Source organism: Pinus tabuliformis, chromosome 3_1 (assembly GCF_031772625.1).
Source record: "Pinus tabuliformis cultivar Carrire ecotype Pingquan chromosome 3_1, CPIR1, whole genome shotgun sequence".
Classification (NCBI taxonomy): Eukaryota; Viridiplantae; Streptophyta; class Pinopsida; order Pinales; family Pinaceae; genus Pinus; species Pinus tabuliformis.
Window position 1 is genome coordinate 171,289,855 of NC_142301.1, and position 12,857 is coordinate 171,302,711.

General features: G+C 38.5%; 1 protein-coding gene across 1 annotated transcript; it reads left to right on the forward strand.

The window, feature by feature from the left end:
- The first annotated feature begins 3,491 nt into the window (after positions 1 to 3,491).
- LOC149186348 (disease resistance protein Roq1-like) lies at positions 3,492 to 7,978 on the forward strand. The gene is made up of 4 exons (XM_089410974.1): positions 3,492 to 4,606; positions 4,699 to 5,776; positions 5,902 to 6,219; positions 6,351 to 7,978. Exons 1-4 carry the CDS (start codon positions 3,978 to 3,980, stop codon positions 7,686 to 7,688), a joined length of 3,363 nt encoding a protein of 1,120 aa, XP_089267100.1. The 5' UTR covers positions 3,492 to 3,977; the 3' UTR covers positions 7,689 to 7,978.
- Positions 7,979 to 12,857: the final 4,879 nt, after the last annotated feature.

The window sequence follows — 12,857 nt, forward strand, 5'->3', positions numbered from 1 at the left end:
ATTAGAAGCATGGAAGACTGTCTTATTAAATAATGAAATCGAGTTCAAACGATACTTTATTTCAAGAGGTACAAAGGATTGAATAACGTGTTTCGAGAGAATCATAGTGTAGTTGCATTTTTTGGCTGTGAAGAAAGGAATTCAAAAGAAATGTTGGAAAAACAACAAAATGCTAACAAGCGAGGGGACTGGACCTGCTAACAAAATTCAACTCGTCTCGTAGGTTAACCATGACCCTCACTCATGAAACTGTCATGAATCAAATGACGCATCATGCCATGGCAATACATCAAGGCTTTAGGGAGGGACCGCTGATATAAGACTCCCTTAGCATTACTTATCATGTTCATGGTAGTTATCGATTGAGCAAGGTAGTTACCGATCGAGCCTTTCTACCCTAGCGATTCTTGTTTGTAAGTAGTCTCATTGTTATACATAGGTTCCTATATGAATGCATTTTGTTCCTGGTTTGTGTGGATTTCTTGATTCTTCCCAACCTATCGTTCAAAATTGCTATGGAAATCTAGCTTGGCTCCTCTACACAAATCCTTTTGGATTTCTATTTCTTCTATCATCCCCTTATTTCCACACTATGAGAATTTCTCTTTACTACGTTTTCATTGTAAATTCCTCCTTGCCTTTTGAATCTCCATTTATGCCCATCCCCTTGTGTCAGTGTCTTTTCTGAGAGGTCCATTATGCGTTGCAACAATCCAGTCTGCTAAAGTTATTGTCAACAATGCTAAATTTACTGTAATTTAGAAAAGTTAACTAAAATTACTAGCATCGGAGAACCATCTAACCATGTTGTGAATACTTCCCACTTTTTGTTAGAATATAGTGACACAGGAGAGTTCCAATCAATCTGGAACTCTGATCAATTTTTCTAGGATCTAAGTTGATTCAGAATTGGGTAAAACCTAATAGGGACATTATCTCACCATCCACATAAATTGGGTCATGGTGGAAATATGGTCATGACTGAATTTTTTATTGGAGTCTTGTCAGTTTTGTGGTCGGAAAGTGGATCATTTTAATACAAGATTAGGTAACTCGCTAGCAGTGGTGTTTAATTCAGTGAAGCTTGTTGAATTTCAAGACAAATCATTGATTTTAAGGACCATCATTGTAGTTACCACAGTGATGATTAATTTTGACAACAATTAGTTAGTTGGAATAAACTAAGGACTGCAATTGTGGATTGTTAATGATTAGTCTAGTTTGGTCCCTTTTTAGCAGTTGAGAGTTATTCTTCACTGAAAATTGGTTTGTCAGAATCTGCTTTGCACTCACTTTAGTAATCTAAGAAGGATTCCACTGTTTCAAAATGGAGTACATCAATTGAGGGTGTAGAGAAATTTTGCAAATTATTGGGGCCAGGTCTGACAGGCTGGTAGCTTGTTGCTACAGCGGAGATTTCATGTTTGGAGTTTGTAAAATACATGATTGATTTATAAATATTGAGCATTGATTTCCTAGTACCACTCAACACTTTCTAGTCTACTTTCAGGTGTTATTTAATTCAAAATATTTATTGTTAGAATTTCATATGATGTATGAATAAAATTCCCAAAGATTTTTACATTTATAGTCCACATCATCTTCATCTGATTAAGCTATAATGCAGCTAGAAGTAGTGCAGAACATATAAATAATGCAGATTTTCAAGATTCTGTGGATACAGGACTGCAGTGCACAAGGTTACAGAGGGAAAATAGGCAGAGCCGATGGGAAGGGCTTCGTCCCGCAAAGTAATCAATAATCCCCAATTTCAGATGAGAGAAAGCTAAATCGGGTAGAGAGCGATTCAAATACCTTAGTGTGTCTCTGCGATTCAGTAGGGTGGTGGATCTTAGCGGTGAGGGCTCGGTGGTGCGATCGCGGCGCAACCTGTAAGTCTCTTTTTTGTTGCAGGTGAGGTTCATCGGGTTCCAGCCAAGGTTCCTTGTCAGGAGGATAAGCGCGGGCGGAGGAAAATAATTCTCAAATGAATGTGGGATGTTTGAATACCAATTCCGCGTGGATTCACCATTTGAACCTCCCGCATGGCTATGGGTGCCAACATGGAGACAGGTAGGGTTGCTGTCAAATCAGGCTATGGTAAATTCATGGGTATATATGATGAACCAGGCAGGAGCTAACTAGCTTGCTATAGGGTATTAAATGCCCAGTTATAGGTAGGCTGATAACTTGATGGATAATCCGATAACACGCTCGGGCGGAGACTAGATAAATAAAAAATAGACGCTCGCGTTACCGGGTTATCCAGCCTGCATATAATCGAGCATTTAGTACCCTATGACAAAGTGGTTAGCAGCTGCCATGAACCAGCGTCCATAGAAGCATTAAATGCCCTATGGCAGGGTAGTTATGTGTTGGGGTAATTGGCTTGTACAAAATCATCAATCTGGTCCGGTACAATTAAATTGTGTAGGTACGGACAGAACTTGCAAGGTGTAATTGGCTTGTACAAAATCATCAATCTGATCCCATATATTAAATTGTATAAGTACAGTGAAAAGACATGTGAGGATGGTATTCCTTAGGCCTCGTAGTCTAACAATTATTTTTTTCAAATTATAGAAATTGCGGCTGCATTTTGGAAAAAACTGGTAGAAACTTTTGTAAATCTAAGTGAAATCTCAAATGAATGTGGGATGTTTGAATACCAATTTTGCGTGGATTCACCATTATGAACCTGCCAGCATGGCGATGGGTGCCAAGATGGAGACAGGGAGGGTTGATGTCAAATCGGGCTATGGTAAATTTATGGGCATATATGACGAACCAACGTCCATAGAAACATTAAATGTTCTATGGCAGGCTGGTTATTTGTTGCGGTAATTGGTTTGTACAAAATTATCAATCTGTCCATACATTAAATTGGGTAAGTATACGTTAAATTGTGTAGGTATGGACAGAACTTGCAAGATGTAATTGGCTTGTACAAAATCATCAATATGATCCCATATATTAAATTGTGTAAATACAGTGAAAAGACATGTGAGGATGGTATTCCTTAGGCCCTGTAGTCTAACAATTATTTTTTTTCCTTGAAAGTTATATTAAATTGTGTAAATACAGGGAAAAGACATGTGAGGATGGTATTCCTTAGGCCCTGTAGTCTAACAATTATTTTTTTGCCTTGAAAGTTATGGAAATTTTGGCTATATTTTGAAAAAATTTAGCAGTAACTTTTGTAAATGCAAGTGAAATCTCTCAAACTCCATAATTTTAGATGTCTTAAATTTTTTTTTATGGTGCTGTATCTATTTCCAACATGATTCAAACAGTGTCTCTACAATTTTTTTTAAATTATATTGTCCATAATTTTAGATGTCCTATAATTTTTTATGGTACTGTATCTATTTCCAACATGATTCAAACAGTGCCTCTACAATTTTTTTTAATTTATTTTGTCCAGATTCTAAACTACTCTCGTCAGTAGGGTTAATTCCTATGCCTCCGCCGCCTCCGTAGACGACGACTCCATTCCTTGGGGTTTTCTGACTTCGACAGCGAATCATTCTATCTACGGTCGACGGTAACGGAACCTGCAATAGAGACGTAAGGGGCTTGAGCGACCTGCGCAATTTAGATAAGTTCGACGCTTGAATTGTAGGTGACAAGTGAGAAATCACTTTATTGTTCATCAATTGCAGTGTGAGAGGATCGATCTGTGTCAGATTGCAATGTATTATTGCAAGTAAAAGCCAAGTAAGATCCTGAACGATACTTGGTATATTCGGTCTTCTTCTTCTTATTTACCACAAGTTTAGGATAACATCTCCCAGATAACGAATAATCGTGTCCATCTGATTTTGGTGCGTATGCTACGAAGTATAGATTTGTAGGCAGCAAAGCGATGTGGATGATAATTGCTTACATCAGAATTCCTCTGATTCAATCTTGTCAAGAATTTATCGGCTTCTGAGATTCCCGTTTCTATCATTTCTATCTCTATAGTCTAATTGGCAATGGCATACCCAGGCCCTGCAATCCCATTCCCCCGGAACTACCCTGGAGCTGTAAGTGAAAGTCGTCTTCCTCCGAATTACGATAATCTTGCCTTTGCGATCGACCCTTCCTCCTCACCCCCCGTTGCTTTGCCTGAAAGCAGTTACTGTTACGATGTTTTCATAAATCATCGGGGACCCGATGTGAAGAAAACATTCGCCAGTTTGCTCTATCGTCGCCTTCGTTTACATGGATTCAAAGTCTTTTTGGACCAGTACGAATTGCAAAAGGGAGATCGTTTAACATCTCAAATAGAAGATGCGATCCGAACCGCCTCGGTCCATGTTGCCATTTTCTCGGCAGGATACGCAGATTCAAAATGGTGTTTGCAGGAGCTCGTCCAAATGTTGGAGTCGGGAGCAACCATTATTCCCCTCTTCTATGATGTGAAGCCTGCTCAGCTTCGGAGGACTCGGGAAGGAAATGGAGTATATGCTAAAGCCCTCCGCAAATTAGAAAAGAAGAAAGTATACGACTCTCGAACTGATGAAGAAAAGCCGCGATTCAACTCCGCCACTATTGAATCCTGGAGAGCAGCCCTTTCTCGTGTTGCAGACATAAGCGGTTTCGAGCTAGAAGAATGTAATGGGTGAGCACTCAACCTTCTCTAATGGTATTTCTTTTATCTTTTATAAATATAAATTTCCCATTTATTCTACTTATTTTCTCGTAAATTACCAGCGACCAGGGGGAGTTGTTAGATAAGGTCGTTCAACATGTATCAAAGAATGTGAAAAGAACAGTCTTGAAAGTAGCCAAATATCCAACTGGTTTGGATGAAACGGTTAAAGATTTTGAAAACAGAATTCTATTGCAGCAGGAGCAGCACCGTGGAAAACCTCAGGTTGTGGGAATTGTGGGGTTTGGTGGAGTAGGAAAGACAACCTTAGCTAAGGAACTCTTCAATAGGAAGAGTCCAGAGTACCGCAAATCCTGCTTTCTTTATGAGGTGCGAGAATATGGCGCTAGAAACTCCTTACCGTCTTTGCAGAGAAATCTTCTTGTTGGTTTGACTCTTTTGGACCAAGATATAGAAAGCGTTGATGAAGGGAGGGAGATTCTCAAGCGATATCTCTCATCTTCTCACGCCCTCTTGATTTTAGATGACATAGATCATGTGGATCAACTAGATGCAATTTTGCCCGCTATAGATGCACTTCACTTTGATAGCTTAGTTTTGATTACGTCCCAGCATAAGGACGTCCTCCTCAGGTCAGGAGTAACAGAGGCATCCATTTATCATTTGACAGGGCTTAATATACAGCATTCCAGAGAACTTTTCTGCTGGCATGCCTTCCGCCAACCCAGTCCATTTCCAGGCTTTAAACATCTGGTACATAAATATGTAACTTCTTGCAGTGGATTGCCTTTATATCTAAAAGTCTTCGGGGCACTTCTTTATGGAAACAACCGCAAGCTTTACTGGGAAGATCAACTGGATAAACTCCAGCGGACAATTGACCCAATGGACAGACTCAGAATTAGTTATGACGCTCTGAGAGGAGAAGAACAGCGTATATTCTTGGATATTGCCTGTTTTTTTATAAAAGAAGACAAGGATACTGCAATAAGAAAATGGGATGGATCAGGATGGAAAAGTTTGGCGGGGCTTCAAAATCTGGAAAGCAAGTGCCTTGTGGTTGTAGACAATGAAAATAAGTTACAAATGGATGATTCCCTTAGAGATATGGGAAGAAAGATCGCTGTGCCGCATCGTTTTTGGTATCCCACAGGGCTGGATCTGTTAGAGGAAGCATTCGTGAGTGCTCCACTACTCAAACCTTAAAACCTTCAACATTAGTCAGTACTAGTAAAAGTCTCTGCATTTTGTCAGTGCTAATTAGTTTTTATGTTAACTCTTGGTAGTTTTTATGAAATGAACAGGACAGTTCCGAATTGTGGGGAATTAGGACGGCTCCTGCTGCTGCTGATCGTGATGTTGATGATTATGAAAACTTTGCCTCACTCAGATCATACAATACACATTATGGCCGTATTGGTATGAGAAAGCTACAAATTCTTGATACTGAAGATGGTCACCTGGAACACATTTTGAGGAGGTTGCATTGTCCCAATCTCATATGGCTCCGTTGCTACAAGTATCCCTACTCTTCCCTGCCTTCTTGGATTCCCATGCAGAATTTAAGGGTTTTGAAAATGGCAGGGAGCGAACTGGAAACATTGTGGCTACGCGAATCACAGGTAACTAAAAAATTGTCGGTTAAACTTTGTGTTTATTCGCTATTAACAGGGTTTCAAACGAACATGAAGGGTTCTAGCGATAGGAATCATTCACATCTTTATTGTAGTTGAAATATGTGAACATTTTGCAGGCACCTTTGCAATTGCGGGAGTTGGAGATTACTGGTCCCTTTTCAAAGTTTCCAGAGTCCATAGGGCAGCTGAAGCTCCTGGAAGTGATTTCGGTCAGAAATTTACCAAGACAGAGGTTCGCCGATCTGGAAAAACTGCCAGACGAATTTTGTGATCTGCGGTCACTGAAGAGTTTGACGTTAGTTGGGTGTTCAAAATTGAAGTTCCTGCCAGATTGCTTCGGGAATTTAACAAACCTTGAACACATCGATCTGTCTTACTCATCGAATTTGCAAATGCTCCCAACCTCCTTCGGAAATTTAATTCGGCTCAAGTATCTTGATCTACAGTATTGCTGTGATTTAACCATTTCTGTCGAAACTCTTGGAGATATCATCAGCCTTGAACACCTGGATCTCTCCCACTGTGAAAAAATTGAAGTATTGCCCTCCCATGCCACAGAACAATGTTACCTCAAAAAATTAGATTTGCGGTCTACAGCTTTAAAAGAATTGCCGAGCACCATTGGAAACCTAAGGGATTTGGAGCTTCTAGTATTAGGAAGCCCTTTTCTGGAAATGCTGCCGCGCTCACTCGGTGACTTGAGGAACTTGAAGGAATTGAGTCTCTTCAACTGCAACAAATTGGAATGGCTGCCCGAGTCCATTGCGCTGTTGTCTCAGTTGACTAAATTGACAGTAGTTGGATGTCCGTTACGGGAACTTCCCTTTAAAAGGGCTGAAGGAGAAAGAGAAACATTAACAAAATCCAGAGGGGGGAGAGAGTTGGATTCTTCCATTGACGAAGAGTCTGAGATGTTTTTCTCTTGCAGTGAAGACTTCGGAGTGCTAAGCACAGAAATATGGTCGGAGGACGAGGATGAGGAATCATTTCTTCATGGTATTTGTCCCAACCTTCAGCATCTCTTCGTCGGGTTTTGCAGTGATCTGGTGGAGGTTGGAACATTGCCAAACACACTCCTAAAACTGCAATTGTTGGGTTGTTCTAGTTTGAGCAAAATAGACGGGCTTTGTCATCTTGCAAAACTTCAAATACTGTACATCAGCCAGTGCAGAGAAGTTGAGGAGCTGCCAAGTGTGGGAACATTGGTCTCATTGGAGGAGTTGAGAGCATCTGAATGTGTGAAGCTGAAAAGCATACGAGGATTGGCGCAGCTGTCAAAGCTCCGACTGCTAGATGTTAGCTGGTGCGATGAAATAGAAGAGTTGGAAGGTGCTGAACATTTGCGGTTGTTGACTAAGTTAGATGCCTCTGGATGTCCCAAACTACGGTTGGGAGGTGGGGGAGTACTGGAGAAGTGCCACGGATTGAATGAAGAAGGCATGCTTATGACATGAAGAAAGCAAAGCAAGTCTTACACTGAAAACATTTACTAAATACAGTTGCAGCCATAGCCCTCTACAAATCAGCGTATGTTGCTGTTCTATGGGCAAATTAATCAAACAAGAGTCACAAGATGGTTATATCTTTGATGTTTTGTACAGAATGTTTAAGTTTTGGAATTTATATCTCTCTTTTTCTGTTTGGTATTTAAAAGTGAACATATTTATTGGGTGCCATGAACATATGTTAATTGCAGATTTGGAAATATTTCTAAAACTGAGGGTCAGGAGAAGGGTCAATTCTTTGACCTCTAAATTCTTTTTAAACTCCATGTTATACATAATCATTCCATAATACTGTTCAGGTATCACTGTTAAACTCTATGTTATACATAATCATTCTAAAAGCATAGTACATGGTGAGCCTACCTTGATGCAATGCCTTCAGCTTGCGGCATATCATGCAAATTAGTGAATATAGTGGTATTGCACTAGAGTCCGGTGTTAGTTTCAATATTGTTGCGGCAGAAGCAATCCTATACTTCTTTGTAGGAGCTCTTGTTGGCAGGTTTCGTACTCTTGTTATTAGTAATTACTGTAGCAGTTGTCTATAACGCGACTTTTTAGCCTTTCCGGCGGATTTTTCCGGTTGAAATCAGGCAGGAATTTATTGGAATCGCAAGTTTGATAGCTAGTTTCTGCACAATGAAAGCGTCCCAGGGGTTTTTCAGGGTGCTGAATCCAAATATGTAGTTAAAAAACCATTTTAACTGCAAGAAATCAAGATTTGACCTCAATTTCTTCCGCCGGATTCCGTCACCGGAATCTTCAAAAAGTCGCATTATAGACAACTCCATTACTGTAAATGACGCTAAATTTATGCAACCACAAAGAGTGTGACACTTATGCACAATCATCGAACAGTGACAGAGCCATGCCTTGCACCCGCTTGAAGAAGCCTCGGACAAAACAGATTAAATGCAAACAGTCTGGAAAAAGCATATTAAACAGTGCTCTCAGAGACGACATGATGTGCATGTGAATGCCCTTTTCTATAAAGAGCATTGATTCTCGAAGAAGCCTATGGACATGTAGATTACATATAAGAAAATGTGGAAGAGGATGAATCCAACCAATACATAGTAGTCAGCATCCGCACAATCAACTATATACCTACATGAATCCTGGCTTCAAAGACTTGTAACTCAGGCAAGCCACAGCTAAAGATTAGTTTATTTCAGACATAAATTTTTTATATAATCCATTGAAGTAGGTAACATTCTCCTCTTGGGAAAAGGTAGAAAGTGGGGACCTATTTATTAGCACAGTATAGTGCCCGAGAGTTAAAACAATTTATCATTAAAATTCAGCAGAGAAGGGGGGCCTACCGGGGGGGCCTATATGTAGTAATATTCACAATTTAAAAGTTCTCAAAATTTTTATTATTTGTAAGTTAAAATGTTTTATAATTTTATAATTTTTATTTTTATTTTTAATAAATTTTATAATATTTTTGTAAGATATTATATTTTTATTTAATTAATAGGAATATCGGCTATAAAATATTACTTTTAAAAATTTTAGTTTATTTTGAAAAAAAAAATAATTAAAAAAAATGAAATTTTGCATCTCTTATAAAACATAAAATCACTAAAAAAATTGATTTTGTGACCAGACTTAAAATTTTCATATTCATAGCAGTTTTTTTTTCATCCAAAAATATGTTGACAAATAGACCTAAAATTAAGATGTCAATAGTTCCGAAAATGTATTTTGAAAGTGGACAATAAAATTGAGAACTAAACATTTATAGTTTTATCATTTACCAAATCTATATGATAATATCAATAGTTGGTATTCATATATAAGCATGCGAAATTGTATGAAAATGCTAGAAAAACCATTCCAATTCAACCACACTCTTCCCCATGATATTAGTCTCTAAACCTAACACTTTTCATGGTTGACTCAATACCTTGTTTAAGACTAGATCTAGAATTTCACATCCCATTTGTTTGTCAAATGAAAATTTGATGTGTTTTTCATGCTTTCATTTTATCTTGTATGCAAATTCATGAGTATTAATTTCTTTGCTGGTAGGTTATATGGTTAGTTTTTGTGTTGTTTACAGACATCTTGGGGGCACACATTTGGGAGAGTGTTTGTTGTTGCAGCAACATTAAGAATTTAAACCTTAAACTATGTATAGACAAAAATATGATTGGGTATTTCCAATTAGAAGTATGGTGCATCTAAATCAATGATACAGATGTTTTTGTTGTTCCTGAAGGGGCTGCCCTTAATATTGCATATCAACATATGTCCAAGATCCCTAAAAAAAAACATGCTAATATAGAAATAGACTCTAGACAATATAGGTAACCTTTAGCTTAGCTCTAATATGTCTTCCATATCAAAACTTGTAATGAAACTTTGAAAGTAGGCACTTAGACATCCGCAAAAAACCTGGCATTCCTCACTGACCAGATTCCCCAAGTAATCAAGTATGGAAGTGTTATATTTTCCTTCAGCTCTCTTCTATTAAAGTGCTCTTGAAAGCAATCTTCCAGGAACAATTTATCCCACAAATGCTGAAGTGAGGTCTGATGTTCAACTTCTTTCCACACTTGATTAACGGCATAGTAAAAATAAATGTAAGGAAGTTCCTTCATTACTTCTACCAAGGATGCGAAAGCTCGAAGTACCTTTCATGATAATATCTTTCAAGGAAAATCAAAGCTGATTTGTGGCCACTTCAATCATGGACATTTGTGCCACGTTCCTGCATGTTTCCCATTGTTTACAGGGCGGATTTGCATAAGATAGGGCACTGCAGTAAAAGTATGTGGCTGTGGGTTATGTTCAGAAGTTCGAGTGTTCTTTTGAGGAGATATATCAAGATATAAAAACTCTGTCATTCCTTCTGGGTCCTCAACCTCCAACTCATTGATGAAGTCCCACTTCTTCATTTTTCAAATCCCTGTACAAATGAGCAAACACGAATATTGAAAATCCCTGTACAAATGAGCAAACACGAATATTGACCAAACATATGAGCGACAGTTCATGTTATAAATTTGAACACCACTTGAAGTGCAATTTTCTGTAGTGTGTACAATTTACACTCAAGACCCCACTAGATATAACCACATTTAGAGCATAATTCACTATCTCCCCTTCATCTTTTTCTACCCATACACAAAACAATATTATAGACTTTCAAATGCTTCATCTTGGTATAATCAACACATTGCTGAAAGAAACATAACAACATGCAAAATCTGCGGCAAAGAAAATCCAACAACTTCTTGACAAATATGGATCATGACATGGGTTTATATTCCGAAGACCCAACCCTATTACTGAAACCTCTGTCTATGTAACTCAATTTTCAACAGAACCCTCAAGCAAAGGCGAATTTCCTGAAAGAGTTGGACAGCCAGAATGCCAGGTACGGTGTTTGTATTCTCCACAGCCTGTGAGAATTAATGCAATCTTATGTTCCTAAAAGTTTGAATGTTTCACTGCCCTTTTGACATTAGGGCTCATGTCAAATGAGTAAGAAGAGATTTGAAATTGTAGCCCATCTCAAGAGAGACTATCCATATCCTTAAGGTGTTTGTTTGACAAAGCTCCCCCAGTCTGCAGTTTGCAGTAAAAAGTACCAAGTAACACCCCTGTTTTACCACATTGTCTTCACCATTTCTTACAGATGATGTAACCTATATTTTTTTCTCTGTTTGTGCGTGGACTGTTTCTCTTATTTACAAACATTGCCTTTTGATCCATGGAGAAGCAACAGTTATCCTAGCTCTGCGTATTCAGGAATAATGAAGACTCATTTTAGTTTCATAGGATATTTTTCTTTGAGTTTTTTTAAAGCGTTAGCCCCATTGCATTGCCTCATTTAACCTAAGAAAGATGCACATTACCCATTAGATGAGCTATATTTCCGAGGGTCAAGGTATCCATTTCATGGCTGTTCGTGACCTTCAAATCTGAACTCTTTGTGGGTCGATTTCTTTGTTGAGAGGGACAAGATTCCTTCACTTTACTTGCTGGCTGAGTTTCTCTCTCATTGGGGGTTGACGTTCTTGGGAGAAAGATGTTGTGCACATCAATGTAGAGAGACGAGTTGGCTGCTCCTAGTTGGATCGAGTTTGGCATCTCAGGGGAACATATTCTGGGGACCCCTGGGCCGAGTTTCTCCATTTTCCAGTCGCTGAGTTCCTTACCTTGCTGGCCGTGTTCCTCTGCTGTTTGAGAGGGTCGTATCACCTTCATTACTGGGCCGAATTATCTCTTTATATGCTGGCTGCACTAACTATCCTCAGTGGCTGAAGCTTAAGATTAAAAAGAGGCCGAGATACATCTAGTTGCTGTGCGTGTATATCAGTCACCAAGTAAACTCCTGTAGCGTATTCAGGACTGTGGCAAAGGCTAAAGATTGAGGAATGAAGAGCTCGAATTTCTGTAGTCATCCCTGCTGATATTCCTCAAGGGGCTGAATATTGAAATGAAGGTTCATTGCTGTGTATGATATCAGGTTCCTCTGTTATACTTAATGCCATGTATTTTCTTTATTGAGTTTGTATAATGGCCCTACAATTTCCAGCTTGTTAATGATGCTCATATTTATCAGTGAATGGTGTTATTTCAAAGTATTGCATGGTATATTAGTTGCTGGTTGAAGACTGGTTGGCATATCAGCTCATAAATTAGAAATGCAATATTATTTAGTTCTGGGTTATTTGCATTGGTGAAAGGTGTTTCTTGTCTTTGTATGGTGTATATCAGAATTGTATTTTTGGCTGAAGTTTGGCGGAAGGTTGTCCCGCTATTTGAAAAATGTTTGGGCATGAATACAGCATTATGTTTTCTAATCTAAAATAAAAAAGAAGAAACAACCACCTACAGCCATAAGACATTAAATTGTTAGACGAAAACTCTCACCGAGAACTTCAATAAAAACTCAGAGATTTAAGGGAATCTTACATAGGAAAGGCCATAATTACCTTAGAAATGAGAACATAAGAATCTATTTAGAAACAAATATGGGAAGGCGTGAGAAACATTACCTTCTGTCACATTATATCAGTTAATTGTTGTTCTGCATGTTGGTTTCATTTTCTTGTAGTTTCCATCAATGAGGTTTTTAACAAATACAAAAAAAATATTTTTATT